Source organism: Xenopus tropicalis, chromosome 8 (assembly GCF_000004195.4).
Source record: "Xenopus tropicalis strain Nigerian chromosome 8, UCB_Xtro_10.0, whole genome shotgun sequence".
Classification (NCBI taxonomy): Eukaryota; Metazoa; Chordata; class Amphibia; order Anura; family Pipidae; genus Xenopus; species Xenopus tropicalis.
This window is the reverse complement of record NC_030684.2, coordinates 82909100-82928020: the sequence shown is the minus strand read 5'-3', so window position 1 is coordinate 82928020 and position 18921 is coordinate 82909100. Positions and strand designations below refer to the sequence as shown.

Here is an 18921-nt window from a genome sequence, read left to right as displayed (position 1 = left end):
ATCTAGACCGAGATACTATGTGGCTTATAAAATTGTTACAGTTCTGTTCAGTTGGTCAATTTCTAAAGACCAAACACTGGGGCTTATTTATAAACACTGGCCATATTTTTACCTGGGCAGTAACCCATAACAACTAATCAGCTATAAGCTTTTTCCAGCTGCAAATATCTGAATGGTTGCCATAGGTTACTGCCCAGGGGCAGATATGCCCAGAGTATATAATCCCAAAAGGAAGGGGCACTAAACCTAATTAAAAAAATGGAGGTTTTTTACACGATTATCCAAACCAAAGTAGCCAATATGGGGTGATGCGTCCTCAATCAGCTGACCAATCACATTTTCTTTTGATTGTTAAGTGTTTATACTGATCACTACTGTTTTAGCACCAGTTTGGGCTGAATAGTTATTCGGGGTCCAGTGACTGGAACCTATACATTGGTACCTTCACTGACAGTAGTCTTGTAAATATAATAAGAAGTTAAGGATCTTGGAGAAATCTTTTAAAAAAATGGCAGGGAAGTATTCAGCCTTTTGTGAATTTGACATAAGACCAACATTCTGTTTTACTTTCGTCCCCTTTTGTGAAACCCCTCAAGTGCTGTGACATCTGTACCCACTAGCCCACATTGCGGCTGCAAATATCCTCTGGTATATACACACGCTACTCATAACACCCAGTCCTTATCCTCTGGTATATACACACGCTACTCATAACACCCAGTCCTTATCCTCTGGTATATACACACGCTACTCATAACACCCAGTCCTTATCCTCTGGTATATACACACGCTACTCATAACACCCAGTCCTTATCCTCTGGTATATACACACGCTACTCATAACACCCAGTCCTTATCCTCTGGTATATACACACGCTACTCATAACTCCCAGTCCTTATCCTCTGGTATATACACACGCTACTCATAACACCCAGTCCTTATCCTCTGGTATATACACACGCTACTCATAACTCCCAGTCCTTATCCTCTGGTATATACACACGCTACTCATAACACCCAGTCATTATGAACGCGGTTTGTATTTATTTACTTTGCTCACACACAAACTGCAGCATCCCTTTTAGCAACTCTCACCAACCAAGCCCTACAACCTGCACTTATCTCCCTTTCATTCATCTTATCTACCTGGCTCCGCCCAGTTGCGTCACACGGTCCGCCCCTCCAGAAAGTTTGGATGGAGAGAGGGGAGAGTCTCACTGCGGAGGGAGAGATACACGGGAGGCAAGGGCAGGCGGAGACTCCGAGGAAAGACGGACAGACGGAAAGCTGTGGGACTAGCAGCCGGGGTGTGGGAGGAGTGGGGCCGGGATGAGGTAGGCAGTGGACACTGGAGACATGGGCTTCTACACACCAAAGGCAAAGCCTGAGCTCAGGGGGAACACATGAAGTGTCAGTGAAACGGACGGGTGTGTTGGGCTCAGCCATGCCGGGGCTCCCAGCACTGCTCTTGCTCACCTGCTCCCTGGAACTTTTGGGGGCAGCCCCTGCTCTGAACTCCAGACCCTCTCTGGTAAGTGCTCCATTGCCGCTTGGCGTAGATCTGTGCAAGAGTGCAAGCTCTACAGGCAAGTCTCCATTATGTGCTGCTATTGACTGCAAGCCTTATGTTAACAACATAAGCAGCACTGATATTGTGCATCGTGTGTTATGGTATATCCAAGAGAAAGATGTGCATTACTATCAACAGCAGTGTATTCCATCTAGAACCCTGTGGTATGGAGCCATGAGGCAGGATTGCAGGCTGTGTAAAGCTGCAGCTCTTCCCCCAGGAGCTTCCATTGCCTTAGTACAGTCTTCTGAATTACACTCCTGCTGTAATATCCCATTTATTCATTGCAATAATATTCTTACATCTGGACAGAATGTATTTTAAATATATCCCCAGCCATCACATATTTATGGGAAAAGAGGATAGTATAGAAAAACTATGCAGCCGATGTAGTGTTCCTCATCCTCTTACAGCTGTAACATGGCTTTTCTGTTAAAGTTATGGCATAACAGAATTGTTTGCCATTTGTGTCAGCTATAATCTAGTTGGAGTGGATCAGTGAAGCATGGTTCCAAGTACTACTAAGAAGTGCAGAGCTATTCACACTAAGCATTCCATTAGTAAGAAAGTGATGCATCATTAAGATGCATCTGGTGTGCCATAACCCTAGCAATAATAATAATAAAAGAAATAGTGTACATTCCCATAACATGTAAATGGGATGTATAACCTGTAGTTTCCCAGAAAATGCGAAATTATAACATTTTAGCATCTTCTAACAGCCAGTTAGTTGCAACATTCTAGATGTCCTGTAGCCTCCCTCCTGATGCTGAACATCATTTAGCAACATTCTGCAGTATTGAGCATAATGGCTACTGAATGCTTAATGGCTTTTATCTCTTTAATTTACTGGAGTTGGTATAATAAACCACCTAGAGGTGATTAGACTGACCTAGAAATGTTCTGACTATACTACACATATATGATATGGTAAGTTCTACTGTAGTGTGCAATAGAATTACAAAGATTTCATGTTCCGTGGACAATGTATTGTTTATCAATTATTAGAGGTTCCAGACTTGCATACATATTTACTTTATTTACAAATCTGCTAAATATTTAAACTTTGGCACCTAGACCATCTTAAGTATATACAAACATTACATTCATGGTGTTGTATAGCCTTAGCCTATAGTTTTGTTTTTCATGTACAGCACAGGACTTTATATAGATGACACTTGTCTGTAAATAATTGGAATGCATTCATACATACATTACAGAGTATGTCCTAGATTTTGCACAAAGAGGTATGAAATCTATGATCTGGAAATCCAGTAACCAGAAAAGTTTGAAATATTCCCCAAACATTCCCTATGAACAACAACTGAAAAAAAATAGTATTTTTGAAATGAGCTCCTTTTTCTCTGCAATACAATCCATGTTGGGTGCAATACAAGCAATTTACTTTATGTTTTTAAATAGACCTAAGATATGGTGATCCCAATTACAAAAATACTCCATAAACAGAAAAACAGGTCCAAAGCATTCTGGATGATAGATCCCACACCAAGTATAGGGGGCAGAATTGAAAAGCTCATGCATACTAGTAACTACGGTCTCTTCCTAATGACCCCAGTAGGAAGTGCTGTGACTTACCCTGTATGAGTGGTTATTTCCCAGAGGCATGCACCTTTGTCTTATTGGTTGATAAATGCAGGTCGTGGGTGCTCTGTTACAATTCCTATGGATGCCAGTGAAATTGTTTTGGCAACCTTTTCTCTAGAACAGCTCTACAGCTGTTGATCACCATGGTCAACAAAATATTTTCTGTAACACTATTTAAGGTATTTTTAGGTATCTTATATGGTAATGGCTCATGAGGGCATTTTATTAGCCACTGTGGTAACCCTTGAGTGTTTATACTGCTTAGGTCTGGCTGTCACTGCTTTATGTTTGGTAACCAGGGCAGGAGTAGTGACAGGCAGAGAGGGGCTTTGTGAGCACTACTGTTCTCTGCTGTTCAAAATATCCCCTGTGACACTAGCAGGGGAACCATTATGTTAATACAGATCCTTAGTAGTTAAATGCCTGCCCTGAAGGGGGTTTAGTTGCTTTTATCTCCTTTTTGTTTTTTTGTACATGGGACAAACATTTTTCAATAATTATCCCATTTTAGCAGAACAGATGTTTCCCATTTCTAATCCATGAAATCATTGCCTTTGTTGTTCATCTACCCAAATTTAAACATATAGGGTCAGATTCAATTTAGCTGAGTATGGTTAGCTCATGAAATTAAGTCTTACTGATATTTTGGCTATTTAAAAAAAAAATGGGACATGTTAAGGTAGTAAATATAGTCAGTTTCTCTCAGAAAAACATTGTCTGGGTCTTGGGTTTCAAATGTATATAGTATTCATCATCTGGAAAGCTTGGGACATAGGGTTTTTTGGATAAGAGATCTTTCCAAAATTGTGATTCTGCTAAAAATCTTTTAAACATTAAATATATTCAGTCGCATGTTTTGCCACCAATATAGATCATGAGTCGTGCTAGCTAGAATCAAGTACAAGGTACTGTTTATTTGTTACAGAGAAACAGAAAACCACTTTTAAAAATAAGAATTTTTTAATTATAATAGATTATATTGGAGATCCACTATCCCGTAATCTGTAACTTTCTGGATAATGGGTTTCCACGTAAGGCATCCCATACCTGTATAACCTTAAAAGAAAACTAAGAGGATATGTGGCCTGTGGTTTAAGGAGCATGACATAAATGATTGGGGATGTTGCTAGATAGAACTATAAAGAGGAGATGAAGAATAGAGAATACTCCTAGTTTAGCATAAGTAGCAACAAACCTTTATTTTTGCCCATAGTCTATACAAAACTATGCTGTAAAGTGATGCTTTTTAAAGTGTCCTGTCCTAAGCACTATTTCAGGACAAAAATACAAGTGTATAAGTTGTGCAGCATGAATCATGTAATAGTTTCAGTCAGTATTTTAAATTCAAATTGTTGTGTTTTGTTCTTATTTTTCCATTTGATGTTATCTTTGTGATCCTTATTTGCTTACAGTGACAGACTGCCACCATAGCCAGAGCTTTGTTAGTAGACCCCTTATCCGGAATACCCTTGGCCCTGAGCATTCTGGATAATGGGTCCTATACCTGTACTGCATATCCGAAGAAATGTTACTGTGACAATATGCTCTAATAGTCTTATATGACATTTAATGGTAATCCCAAAATAAAATGTTGCCCAATGAAAGAAACTGAAAATCTGAAGTAACTTTCTATTATACAGAGGTTGGTTTCCTTCAGCCAAAACTCAATTTCCCAAAACAACTTGCATTGTCTTCACAGTTCTGTTAATAATCTGGCTTTTGCTACATTATTTCTGTAGTCAGAATCAGATGTACAGAGAATAGCATAGGAAAGTATACATACTTAAAGGAACAGTAACACCAAAAAATGAAAGTGTATAAAAATAATTAATATATTATGTACTATTGCCCTGCACTGGTAAAAGTTGTGTGTTTGCTTCATAAACACTACTACAGTTTATATAAATACCCTGCTGTGTAGCCATGGGGGCAGCCATTTAAATTGAAAAAAGGAGAAAAGGCACAGGTTACTAAGCAGATAACAGATAAGTAGCATAGATTCCCATCGTATTCTTCACAGTTATCTGTTATCTTCTTATGTAACCTGTGCCTTTTCTCCTTTTTTCAATTTAAATGGCTGCCCCCATGGCTACACAACAGCTATTTCTATTAACTGTAGTAGTCTTTCTGAAGCAAACACACAATTTTTACCAGTGCAGGGCAACAGTACATTAAATTTTAATTATTTTAAAACATTTTTATTTTTTAGTGTTACTGTTCCTTTAATGCTGGCAATATAACTTTATTACCATTGAAAATGTGTATTTGAGTGTTGCTTAGGAGTATTCTCTTCATTAGTGAAAATTTTTGGTTTTATGCTCTCAAACTTTCCCTAAAAGTTTTAGTTTGCCCTGATTTGCTCACAGTTCTTTTGATATGTAGGTGAATGGGGAGACTGAGCAGCCTACTGCATTAAGGGAGATTGCAGCTTCCAAGCAAGTGACACATCATTGGAGAAACATTGCCCCAAATCAGTCTTCCAGATACAAGAGGTCCACCCTAGGAGTCAAAGGTGAATCCTTTCCTTTGCAGAGCACTTTCCCTACAAGAGAAGAGTCATCACTAATCATGGATTTGCATGGCTTAGCAGAAGCCAACCTAAGCTTGGAAAACCCAAACATTCAGGTGATAATTTCTTATATTTCTTTTCCATTTGCACCTAGTTACCATTAAAATTCTGTTATCTTATTACACACAGCAATTTTAAGAGGGATATATTGCCAAATAGCTCAAAGTATTGCTATACATTTAATAGCATGTCTAGATATTGTTTTGCATACTTCAGGGGTTGATGTGTCTGTTGAGGTTGCAGGTAAAGCTGGCCATACACGTACCAATTTCGTACAATTTTTGGACCATTCAGACTAAAATCTGAACATGTGTGGCCACCTAAGGCTTCCTCCTGATGTTTTTTTCCACGCAGCTCATGTTTGTGAAAGAAATGCAAGGAACTGTGCAACACAACTTCTTTATCAGCCAACCCTTCCTGCAGTTCCTTTGAAGCCATATGAAGATTTGGCTATTCAGCCTTTGTAACTATGGTCAGGGACCTTGCAAAAACAGTGTTTATCACTGACTAGTGAAAGAGTGTCTAACATATACACATGCAAGATTTACTGTATTCATTGTTTCTGTGTTTTAAAGTTTGTAAAATAAAATATAAATGTACATAAACAATGCATGTGTTGTATGTAACACACTAAATCCCAGTAGCTGTTTCACTGTTTTCTAACTTTTTGGATCTTTTTTGAGTGAAGTTGATAGCATGCCATACAAGGCTGGAGTTGGCTATTATATAATCAGTTAGCTCATTTGCCAGATGCTCATATATTGCCCTGTTTGGCTATATCTCAAATGTGCAAACAACATTCAATTATTCATTCAACTCTTCAAGCAGATATAATAAAAAAAAATATATTACAGAACTGTGAACTGATAATATCTAAATAATTCAATGAAAAGTCAAGAGATTACATTTTCAGTCTGTAGAAAAATTGGCTAAATAACCCAACCAAATCTGTGGCATGTATGGTCACCTTTAATGTCACAGGAAAGGTTAGATTAGATTAGTAGATTCTGATTTAGTGATATTGTTTGTTTTTGGGCTTTCCTTTGTCATTGTCCTCTCCTATGCTGTGTATCAATAAATTATAAGTTGACTCCATTCCAGTCTACCTTTGTCTTCCATGGTCCCTTTCTTACACCTCTATTCCATTATTTTAGGTCACTATTGAGGTGGACCCAGACTCTCAAACAGAATTTGAGCTGGATCTTTCAGATTCACGCACGGATTGGTCTGATTCAGACTGGGTGTCTCAGCATGAACTTTTTTGGCCTCTGTTCTGGGAATACAGTGACCTCTCACAGGAGGAGGGATTGACCACTGGTACACCTGCTCCGGAAATGGAAGAGTACTCATCACAGTATGACTGGGAGGACAATGTCCTGAGTGGAGTAGAAGGAGACCGTAAATCTCTTCGTCAAACTGACAAAACAAGGGACTCTGAAGAAAAGTATCAATATGGTACAGGACACATTGACGTCATTATGACTATTGATTTATTCTGGTACACAAAGAATAAAACATATGCAAAAACCAGCCTGCTCGGTTTCTCTATATAACAGCAAAATTACACAGTGGATGAAGAAATAATTAGAGTACCTTTGCAACAAGCAATATGAAACTTTAAAGGACATGTAAAGCCTTCATTTGCCTACAATGTATATCAGTTGGGCACATCTCCCCCACCCAAATGGCATCATGTGTACTGCATATATCCCCTCCGTTTGCCAGCACCATTGCATTTTTTTAAAGCAAATAGCAGCTTTCACCTGGTGGCCATTTTTCCTCTGATACATAATTGGATACATTTAAATCTGCAAACAGAATACACACACAGACCCTTATTCAGCATACATTCAATCTAGAATACTGGCTCACACAGGCAGAACTGTCTCTGATAAAAGTTCTGCTTTGTTTGAGCTGAGCTCAGGAGAGTTGGTTGAGAGAAAAAAGAAATTTGTCCAAACTTTTCTGTCAATATATCTTTGCGGTCTATATATCAATTTATTTACTTTTTTTGTGTAGATTATGAGGAAGATGATTGGAGTGCATGGACTCCCTGCAGTGCCACCTGTGGCACTGCTCATCAGAAACGGATACGTTCCTGCGGCTATTCTTGCTCTGCCACTGAGTCCAGAATCTGTGAACAACCCCCTTGTGCAGGTGAGAACCCGGTCTATCATAACTTAAAAGAAGAAAGACCTTTGTTCTGTTTACCTGAAAGGAAGAGCACTAAAAACTGTCTACTTCTCATTCTCACCCTTGTCTTGAACCATGATTAATGGATTGTTTGCGTTACATATTGTTAAAAGGGGGTTGTTCATTAGGTATTGATTAATCTATAAAACCATCGTCAACATACAGTACAGTATGAAAGATATCTTACAATTTTTACAGCCCTCTATTCTTACACAAGTAATTTAATTTTCTTTTTTTAAAAGGAGATGAACAAATTACAGAGAATACCACTAAAGGCTGGGAAACTCCAACAGAAAGTGGGACCCCTGTGCCAGAATCAGGTATGAATAAGCTGAGGGATAATGTACTGTATAAGTGTGGAGCAATATGGTGCTAGGAAATGTACTCATCAGTAATGTAACCATAAATGAATAAACCATACATTTATTAAAACTTTTGTAAACACAAAGTGAACAATGCAAATACAAGAAATTAAAAGTTCAGAGGTGTGCAGATTTTCAAAGGAATTCTCTTCCACTGCTTTGCTTTTTCTTATATTGTGTACGCATCGTCATGTGATATACTAGGTGTGATTCAAAACTGAGACACACTTAGGAGCACATTTACTAATCCCCGAATCCGAATCCCGAATGGGAAAAAAACAGATTGGAAACAAGAATTTCGCGATTTTTTTCGTCACCGTCACAATTGTTTCGTATTTGTCGCAACTTTATTGTATTTTGCTCGATTTTTTCGTATTGCGCTATAGTAAACGGCGGAAAAACCAATCCAAATTTTTCGCGACGGCGACGAAAAAGTCACGGAAAATATACGATAAAGTAATGGTGATGAAAAAGTCGTGCAAAATACGAAACAATCGCAACGGCGACGAAAAAATCACAAAATAACGATCATTACGAAAAAAAACGCTTTCGGACGTTCGTGGATTAGTAAATGTGCCCCTTAGTATATCACATAGCTTCTCCACCAAATGTTTCCATAAGTTGTGACTCTTCCTTTGTCTAATACTATATTTGGCATGTTGCTTTTGTCACATGGTACAGAAAATGTTGGAAGTGTTTATTTGCACAAACTTCTAGTTTGTGGAGGACACTGTCAGCACTGACAGTGTGAAAGTGGTTCTCTAAAGAATAATGCAAAAGCATTCATAATTGTAAGGTAAGACAGACTGAACTGTACAATTGCATTCTCAAACTAAATCAAATATTTCTAAATATCTCTAATGCCTTTTTTTAAGTCTGTCTCTATCTCTATCTCTCAAATTAATATTGTCTTTCTCTTGTGCACTGCCTTTTTTTATATTTGTATTTAAATTTCCACAGGACAAATAGACAGCTGTGATCGGTGGCTGAATTGCAAAAGTGAATTCCTAAGCAGTTATTTGCACAGAGTCCTCACAGAGTTGCCTAGTTGCCCCTGTTCATATCCCACTGAAGCCGTTTACAGCTCTTTGACTCTTCGAGATGAAACTTTGGCGCGTAGCTTTAGATGGAGGGATGCAAGTGGAGGACGGGAGAGACTGGATATTTATACCCCTGGGGCACGATTCTGCCTGCGATCCCTGCTGTCTCGGGAAAGCAGCAGCCTAGGAGCTCAGCACTGCTGCTATGACCAATCGCTGAGACTAATGACACGTGGCCGAGCAGCAGGGATCCCCAATCTTATCAGTGCAGACTTTTCCCCTGAGCTGCACTACAAGGCAGATGTACTGCCATGGATCTTATGCAAAGGTGACTGGAGCCGAATACATGCCATCCGACCTCCAAATAATGGGCGAGGCTGTCCAGAGAATCCCTCTGAGGGGGAGTATCTGTTGCAACTGCAGGAAGCCCGTGAATATTAGCTATAATGTTATAATTCTGCCACTGTTCTTTTACCCTGCCCTGCTTAAGTGGATGTTAATCTATTGCCACCAAAGAGTTGTAATATATTGGAAAGCATTTTTGTTTGCCAGAAGATCATCAGTTTACTACTGTAATTATTATCCTTTATTTATATAGAGCCAATATGTTATGCAGAGCTTTATAGAGATTATTCATCATTTACATCTTAGTGGAGCTTATAACATAGGTTCACACACACTTTGGTCTATTTTATCAGGGGTCAATTAAACTGGCTGTATGTTTTTTGGAGAGTGGGAGTAATCCCATTGCAGACACAAGGAAAACATATAAGCACCTTGCAGATAGTGACCTTGTCATAGTCCAAGTCAGGACCCTAGTGCTGCAGGGCAGCAGTGCTAACCACTATGGCACCATACCGCTCTGTGTAGAGCCTTTTTAAGTGTTGTTGATGTACCAAATGGTTTGTATATGTGTCAATTGTTTATGTGCAGAATGTGTTTATAAATATTTGCACACATATAAAACGCATGGTGTTTTGGATCTCAAAGATGCAGTAGGAGTGGAAAGTGATTGGGTGAGGACTGATTTCTGCGTGCTTGTGTATGTGAAATGGTTTCTGTTAGTTCACACTGCTGCTAAAGTTGCTGTCATTTTTATCATTCCACAGTTTTCACTGATATGAGTAACTAGTTATTAATGATTCTGCAAATGACTTCTACAGTATATTTTTCCACCACTGTACTTAAATTAAAATATTTTGGTTAAATCATTCTATCTTGTTCAGATCTGCTGCAGAAAGTACATCATTGCAACAACTGTAACTAAGGCCATTGTGTTTTTCCCTACAATATGGATATCATCACTGTTACACACAGTTAATAGTATACATGATACATGTATCTTGACAGCAGCATGGCGTGGTGACACCCCACGTAGAGAGTATTTCTTTTGCAGCATACATGCAGATCTATCAATATTTGATTTTCATTCGAACAGTATATAAAAATAACAGTGATAAGTAAACAAAAAAAATAATAAGGTAAACGTTGACTTTTCAGTAATTCCTTGTATAGAAAAAAAATTACCACATATGCCATTTACTTGTGTGGAAATAGTAAGTACACAATTTGTTCTAATATCTGGTATTGCCCTTTTTTCTCTTTGCCTAGGTGTTCATTGGAAAAATGCTTGTGCTGATGTTCTTTCTGAATTTCAATGTATATCTAATTTGTGCAGTCTCTTTCTCATGGTAGACTGGTGTGCATTGACATCAGTAGTGGCAGGAGCTACTTGTAAGCTCTGTGTTGAAATTCAGGGGATTCCTTTAATTTTGCTCTAGGGCTGACTTTGCTGGGATTGCCTGGCCTGGGCACATTTGCATTTAATTAAAATCTTCCCCCCTTGTAGATGATCTTCTGCACAGTGGAATGATTGATGTCCATTTGGTGATCTTTTTAAATGTCTTCCTAGATCTATAACCATCTTTCTAAAGGTCTCAGAGAGCTCTTTCAGTGTTGGCATGGTAAAACCACACACTTCCAACAGAGCAAGCCAAATGAAATTGAGCTTTACATAAAGGTGGCCATACATGGGCAGATTTAAGTTGCCAATTTGAATCCTTTAGACTGATTTGGCAACTTATCTGCCCTTGTATGGGGACCCCAATGGGCCTTCCCAATCAACCTCGACAAACGAGCGAATTTAAGCTAATCTCAGCTAAAATTCCTCTCTAATAATGCTCTAATCATTTGTACCTGATCTGTTGCACTGAACTTGTTATATCACCTTTATCAGTATTGTTCAGATCTAATATCTATATGTCCAAAAAGTTGGATATGTTGGAATGACTGTATATAATGCTGTTTGTAGCAGGAAAAGTGTGTCCATTTATATGGTGCAGATAAAAATATGTAAAAAACCATTGCTACTTCAGTATATTATGTTAGGCTTTAATAATTCCCATAAAACTTACGGTGATGCCTTGCTACTGTCCAGCAACAGGCAGACCTCATTAGTTGGGATGCTCAGTATATTGTACTCAATTTTCTATTTTTCTTTTTACTGTGTGTGTGTGTGTGTGTGTGTGTGTGTGTGTGTGTGTGTGTGTGTGTGTGTGTGTGTGTGTGTGTGTGTGTGTGTGTGTGTGTGTGTGTGTGTGTGTGTGTGTGTGTGTGTGTGTGTGTGTGTGTGTGTGTGTGTGTGTGTCAGGTCCTCTACTCTGAAATGTGATGAAAAGAATAAGATCATTTGTTCATTGTGTAGCCTATGGGTTGTCAGAGCATAGTGGGATCAGCTCACAGAAACATGGGCTTTACATCATAACAATAAACAGGCAGTTTATTGGCAAGGCTTATCTTCCGGGTCTGGTAGAGTTATGGTAAGAAGAAGAGAAAAACAATACAGTAAAAGGCTCTCAGTCCCTCAGAAAAAAAGAAGGGCCAGTAAGGATGTGTGCCTTGATTGACTTTATTGAGGACATTTTTTTCCACAAAGTGGAAGGGCCAAATCTGGGCTGGCAAGCTTGTCAGTATGTTATTCATAATCATTTTGAAGTAATGTGTGTTAAGCCTTTCTTTGCTGGACACTGGATGGAGTAGATTACTCCAGTGCATAAAAGCAGGATGGATAGAGAACAGAATCTCTACTAATGGCCTAAATATTGGGACGTCTGCCACTGCATCTGCTCTGGGGTAGAGGATAAAGCTGCTTATCTACTTTGTGCAATCTGTAAATTAAAGCTGCTCAGATTAAATTAATGGTGGTATAGCTAGAGGTAGCAATGAGCTTGAAAACAGAATCTGGAACCTGTAGAAAGCAGGACTGGTAGAAAGCTTAAAGTAGTGCATAACCACCAATATGGACTTATGTTATCTTATTTATGATTAAGTACTGGATACTGTTTTATAATTTCAAAATTAGAATTATTTGTCTTAAAATAGACTCAGTGGTACATGGCTTACCCATAATTTAGAGCAAAGTTAAAAATACTATGGGCCTAATATCAGTTACTGATATGACAGCAATGTCTGTCATCCTGCTATAGTTTCAAGAATAACTAGGATACAAATAAGAGCTATAGGTATAGAATCCGGTTATCCAGAAATCTGTAAATTATGCTAAGGCCTTTTCTCATAGAGTCTAATTTGATTAAATATTTTAAAAATATCCTTTTTCTCTGTAATAATAAAACAACACTTTGCACTTGATCCCAATTAACCCTTATTGGAGGCAAAACAATCCTGTTTGGTTTATTTAAAGTGGAACTAAAGCCTAACAAAAGACGTAGGTGAGAAATGTTGTACATTTTGTTTTAGGCTTCTGTACAAGCCCAAGGTGACCATAGCCCTTAAACAGGGAAGGTCTGTGTCTCCAAAGATGCCCCAGTAGCTCCCCCATCTTCTTCAAGTAGTATATTATGTTTGCAGTAGCTGAGTATCTGCCATGAAAATTCTTACATACAAGGGACATTATTGGGTCTATGGATGGGCATCAGACTATTGATAATACACCTCGTATTCACATTTATAATGTTTACATGTCTGAACTTAGTTTCAGACTAGGGCCTGGCATTTCAAGTACACAGAAGGCCAAAGTGGATGCTTTTGTAAAAACTGCTACATTTAGGAAAGATTTGCAGTTTAGTTTTTGGAGTTAAAGACATATTTACCTGTTGAAGTTGTCAGAATGTTTGTGTTCCAAAAATATACCGTTTTCTTGTGTTAAAGGAGAAGGAACGGCTAATAAAGAGTTAATCCCAAGCTGCAGGCATACCTTCAGTTCTCTCACTAGTGCCCTTAAGTTTCCCCATATTTCACCTGTTCAGATGATCAGAAGCCAAACAGGAAGAAAAAACGCTGAGCTGTGTAAAGAAGGTTCCCATAATGCCTCACACATGCACTGAGACCAAGTGAACATGCTCAGTTTGTAAGACTATGGGGCACATTTACTGATCCACGAACGTCCGAATGCGGTTTTTTCGTAATGATCGGTATTTTGCGACTTTTTCGCGAAATGTCGCAAATTTTTCGAGTGCTCAATTCGCGAAAGTCATAATGGCTATGCAAAAGTCGCGACAATTCGCGCAAGTCTTAACGGCTACGAAAAAGTCACAACGGTGACGAAAAAATCGCAAAAAATACGAAAAAGTCACAAAATGTTCGTTGCCAATCCGATTTTTTCCCATTCGGGATTTGGATTTGTGGATTAGTAGATCAGCCCCTATAAGTTAGCTTCCTGCTGATTGGCTCAGATCACACATTCCTAAGGGGGGGAGCAGGAGAGGGGAGAGAGCTGCGTGTTTCTGGCACAGGAATTACAGACACAAGAAAGTCAGTGCAGCGTTTCTGTGAGTGCTTATGGCTGTATTTACATAGACCTTTCTGATAAAGCTTACTGTATATACTCGAGTATAAGCCTAGATTTTCAGCACCCAAAATGTGCTGAAAAAGTCACCCTCGGCTTATACTCGAGTCGGGTGCCATGGGTCCCTCTAGACTAGCACCCTCTGTCCTTTGTGTGCAAATTAGGCCACCTGCAACCAGACCCTCCAGTGCGCTGGCCTAGGCTCCCACTAGCAATACTTATTTCCCCTTACATCTCCTCCGGGACCGGGTCTGCTGCCAGTTTGCCAATGTGCAATGAGCGTGGGGTAGTTCTCATATTGTTTTTGTTGACCCTCTTCTCCGCTTACAGAGCTAGTTTACTGTTTTTCTTTGAAATAAATATTGAAGAACATATACCCCACTGATGCCTCAATTAATGTAATTTTATTGGTATTTATTTTGATTATTAAAACTTAGCATCAGCTGCTGCAATTCCCACCCTAGGCTTATACATGAGTCAATAAGTTTTTCCAGTTTTCTTAGGTAAAATTAGGTACCTCGGCTTATATTTGGATCGGCTTATACTCGAGTATATACGGTACTTAGTTTTTACTTTTCCTTCTCCTTTAACTTCAGTAATGCTGTTTTTCAACTATATTAGTGAGGAATCTCCATAAAACTATACATATTTGGTACTGGGGCTCTTGTGAAAAACGGCCTTTCATATCACTTGAATTTTTGTGTGGTTAAATATGCATTTTTTTCTGGTGGGGGCCACTTTGGATCTCTCTCTTAAAATGCCAGGCCCTATTTTGCATCCCAGTTCAGGTCTGGGCTTAGGTTAACTTCTATACAGTATAATCTATTTCCATTAGTACAGCATATATATTCCTGCAGTGTTGTGCCCAGGGGTACTTAACCCTCTTACTTACGACACAAATATTACAAATTATTTATTTAGTACACTTGAAATAATAAAGTATAATTTGTTTAAAAGATCAATCAGTGCTCAGGATCATACCTAATTTAACCCTGGAAGGAAGCAACTCATAACTGCTAGAAAGTTTTGTCTCCACTTGAAACAGACTTATTCAGTACAAAAAAATTGTAAACCAGCTCTATAATACGCCAATCTGACTTCACAGTATAGGAAGGAGGGAGGATAGCTCCTGCTCCTGTTGCAGAACCTTAACTGCAGACATTTTTCATATGATTTGTTCCTATTAACTGATGTGAATGTAAGTGCTGGTGAATAACACATAGGGGCACATCTACTAATCCACGAATGCTCCGTGTGTATTTTCGGCAACTTTTTCGTACTTTGCGCGACTTTTTCGTACTTGTGACAAAATTTGTGCGACAAAATCGTATTGTTGTGCCAAGTACGAAAGTTTCGGATTCATTCAAGCTTTGTTATCGTGACTTTCATTGGGCCGGGTTGGAGCTGCAGAGTGCCATTGAGTCCTATGGGAGACATCCATAATCATGCACAGAAGCCAATATGATATTTTTCGTGATATTTGCGAGCTTCAGAAATTATCGTATCCAATCCGAATTTTTCCCATTTGGGATTCGAACTCCTGTTTTCATGAATGTAGCCCATAGTGTTCCCACATGTTTTGTAGCCAGAAATGTGTATGGTTTTAACTAACACAGAGCTGTCAAGCCCCCTTATTCTTCAAGAGTTACCTGTTGCTTGCTAGTGCTCCCTGGTCTCCCATCCCCCAGCAGCATTCCCCCGATATTTCCAAACCCTCCCGAAGTCCTGCGGTGAATTCCAGGTGAGCATGCACAGTAAGCGTTCAGTGATGTCATTAGAAGCATTTGCGCATGTGCAGGTAGAATTTTTTGGCTTCTGTTGGGATTTTCCACATGCGTGTGCCGTCCCTTCCAGAAGTGTGCATGAAATGCGTGACATCAATTTCGGGTACCAAGTAAAAAATGTTATTGGCATGCACATACGTCAACAGCTCTGCTAACACCTTCAGTCAGTCATTATAACTCCAGCAGGAACTTCTACTCCAACACTTGTATCAGTATCATCATTTAATTATATAGCCATAGCAAATTATGCAGCTCTTCACGCTAAATTTAAACAAAGGGGATCTTAAAAAGTTTAACAAACAAGGGTATACAGAGTAACAGTAGGATCAGAGGGCCCTGCTCGCAAGAGGTTACAATCTACAGGGGTTAGGGAATATAGAAAGTACTGTGTAATATACACAGTGCCATCTACAGGCCATTTGTATAAACACATATTCCCCCCCCAACAGTAGAAAGGCAATATTTTATAAGTAATGAAAATGCAAGAAACAACAGTGGTGAAATTGTACACATCTCAGATGCAGTACTATGCATTATTTTACATTAAATAGGCTTTGGCCTAAACAAGTTGTTTTCTGATTGTTTCAGTACACTTTATATGTGTGTTTTGTTCAGGCCTATTGCAGGTGATATCAGGAGTAGCAACATGTCCAAGGAATGTGTATTGATCAATACCATAAACAAAAATCTTCAGCACACCACTTACATACATGTTCTCAAAGGGTGCTTAACTTCCACAGCCGCTCCCAAGCCTTTTTTCCATGTATCTTTGCAAAGGGGAAGAAGCACACCAGTGTGTCGGCAATGCCTTTAAATCATTTATTTGCAGAAATGTACAAACAGCACAAGCTTTCGGGGGTGACCCCTTCTTCAGGTGTATTGATCAATACCTCCTTTTGTAGGTCTAAAGGTCCCCATACACAGGCCGATTATAGCTGCCGATATCGGTCCCTTGGACCGACTCGGCAGCTTATCGGCCCGTGTAAGGACAGAAGCGAGGGGCCTGGCCGACCGATATCTGGCCTGAAATTGGCCAGATATCAATCGGCCAGGTTAGAAAATCCAGTCGGATCGGGGACCACATCAGCTCGTTGATGCGGTCCCCGAACCGATTGCCGCGTGTAGAATTCGATCGTTTGGCCCCAGGGCCAAATGATCGAATTCGCCTACATGCCTCCCCGATATCACCCACCCGTAGCTGAGGATATCAGGTGAAAATCTGCTCGCTTGGTGACATCGCCAAGTGAGCGGATCTGCCCGTGTATGGCCAGCTTAAGAATCCCATCTGACAAGAAATGCTTGAGACCACCACTGTATCTCTCATGAAAGTTTGGGCCACAACTGTCTGTTCAAATATTTTGGAGCCCTGGTGTACTTGGAGTGCCAATAGTGTGTCTGTCCTTCCAACCATGTCAAAGGGGTTTTGTTATCTGAGCGTGTTAGTGTAGCTACAAGTGACCATGGCCAACAGTTCCTCTGCTGTGCTAAGCATGCTGGTTAATTACGTTGCTTTTTTGTTTTTTTAAATATTGAGATAGTGTATGGGGCTGTATAGTATGGAAGTATTAGAGTTTAGCACAAAAATCTAAATCTATGCCATTATTTTTCTTAAAAGAACAGAAGGATATAAAATATATTGTACAGAATGTATACAAGTCTGTTTTCTGTTATCAGTACTCACAGCCATGTATAGCTGAAATAAAAAATAGGCTGGCAACAAGAAAAGGTTGCCCTCTCTACCCCTCTTACTCAACATAGCCTCATCTGACATATTTTGTCCCACCCACAGGTCTACGGCATTTAAATATGCCTATCACCACAAGAATTTAGCATTTGCAGATGAGATTATGTTGTTTATCCATAACCCATCCTAAGATGTTCCCACACTATTACAAATAATTAATATATTCTGAGCTATACTGTATAAATTTAAAGAAATCTGAAGCATTACTTCTCAATCACACTCTCAAAACAGACTGGTCTACAAACTTTTCCTTCCACAAAGCAAAGGATTACATAAAGTTTCTAGGCATTAAATCACCAAAAAAATACACAGATCTATGCTGCTACACCCTGGGTGCAGATATAGAGCACTGTCTTTAGACATGACCAAAAGTGCAAAGTCTTAACAGGCAAACCACTACATCTATCCTTTGAAAAGGCATTTTCAGCAAATCTATCCCACTCACTAGATGAGAAAGAGCAGTAGAATGTTTAGCTGCAGCTGCACACAACACAATTCTTTATTTTTGGCATACGACAGAAAAACCATCCATAGACCTGGCCAAACACAAATTACATTAAATCTTCAATATGAACTGGCTGGAGACAATGGAACATAAGGAACAAAACACAACCACATTTTTCTCTCACTGGTCCAGCTACATCACCTCCCTTCCCAGACACCTAACAAAATACTCCCTACATAACACCATGGTATGACATGGAACTTCTACAGAACAATCGGCTTATTATGGAAAAGCAACACTACATGCTGACCATTTCACAAGATGAAAGACCACAACAACCAGGCTGCTATCAAAAATATGCCAATATCTCCTGAGTGTGAAAATGTGAGTCACGTTGTTTATGATTTCTGTCATCTACACCTATTTAGTTCAACTGTGACTAATTATGGAAATTTTTCTCCTAAAAGTTTAATAAAAATATATTTAAAAAGGGCAGGGTTTGTGTTAATTGTTGGCTGAGCTTTGGCTTAACTGGGGGGGTGACGGGACAGGTCAGCTTGGCTGTACATGCATACCTCCCAACTGCTCAGCCCGCAGTCCCAGATTCTTATTGAAACGTCATTTCTCTTTGATCTCCTGCACTGAATGCCACTGATACAAAGTTTCTCAAACCTAATTAGATAGGTATGCTTTTGGCTGAGAGCCCAGTATACTCAAAATTCAACACCCGCACTTAGATTAAATTGTAACTAACAAGATAAACAGGTCTTTTGGGGAACTGAGACTTGCAGTTTTAAGGGCAAT

The 18921-nt window shown here is 39.2% G+C and overlaps 1 protein-coding gene across 2 annotated transcripts; it reads left to right on the top strand.

Moving 5' to 3' along the window:
* The first annotated feature begins 1196 nt into the window (after nucleotides 1-1196).
* ism2 (isthmin 2) lies at nucleotides 1197-10551 on the top strand. 2 transcript variants are annotated; one of them, XM_031890503.1, is made up of 6 exons: nucleotides 1197-1532; nucleotides 5559-5801; nucleotides 6900-7200; nucleotides 7765-7902; nucleotides 8181-8258; nucleotides 9261-10551. In XM_031890503.1, exons 1-6 carry the CDS (start codon nucleotides 1446-1448, stop codon nucleotides 9779-9781), a joined length of 1368 nt encoding a protein of 455 aa, XP_031746363.1. In that variant the 5' UTR covers nucleotides 1197-1445; the 3' UTR covers nucleotides 9782-10551. The 2 variants fall into 2 exon arrangements, with proteins under 2 accessions (XP_031746363.1, NP_001116489.1); NM_001123017.1 differs by having other exon boundaries at nucleotides 1208-1532; nucleotides 9261-10301.
* Nucleotides 10552-18921: the final 8370 nt, after the last annotated feature.

Bases quoted from the DNA above. Each gene is read 5' to 3' on its own strand.
- ism2 (XM_031890503.1), top strand. From the start codon at position 1,446: ATGCCGGGGCTCCCAGCACTGCTCTTGCTCACCTGCTCCCTGGAACTT. The intron at 1,533-5,558 runs GTAAGTGCTCCA...TTTGATATGTAG, and splicing joins TGAACTCCAGACCCTCTCTG to GTGAATGGGGAGACTGAGCA. The intron at 8,259-9,260 runs GTATGAATAAGC...AAATTTCCACAG, and splicing joins GACCCCTGTGCCAGAATCAG to GACAAATAGACAGCTGTGAT.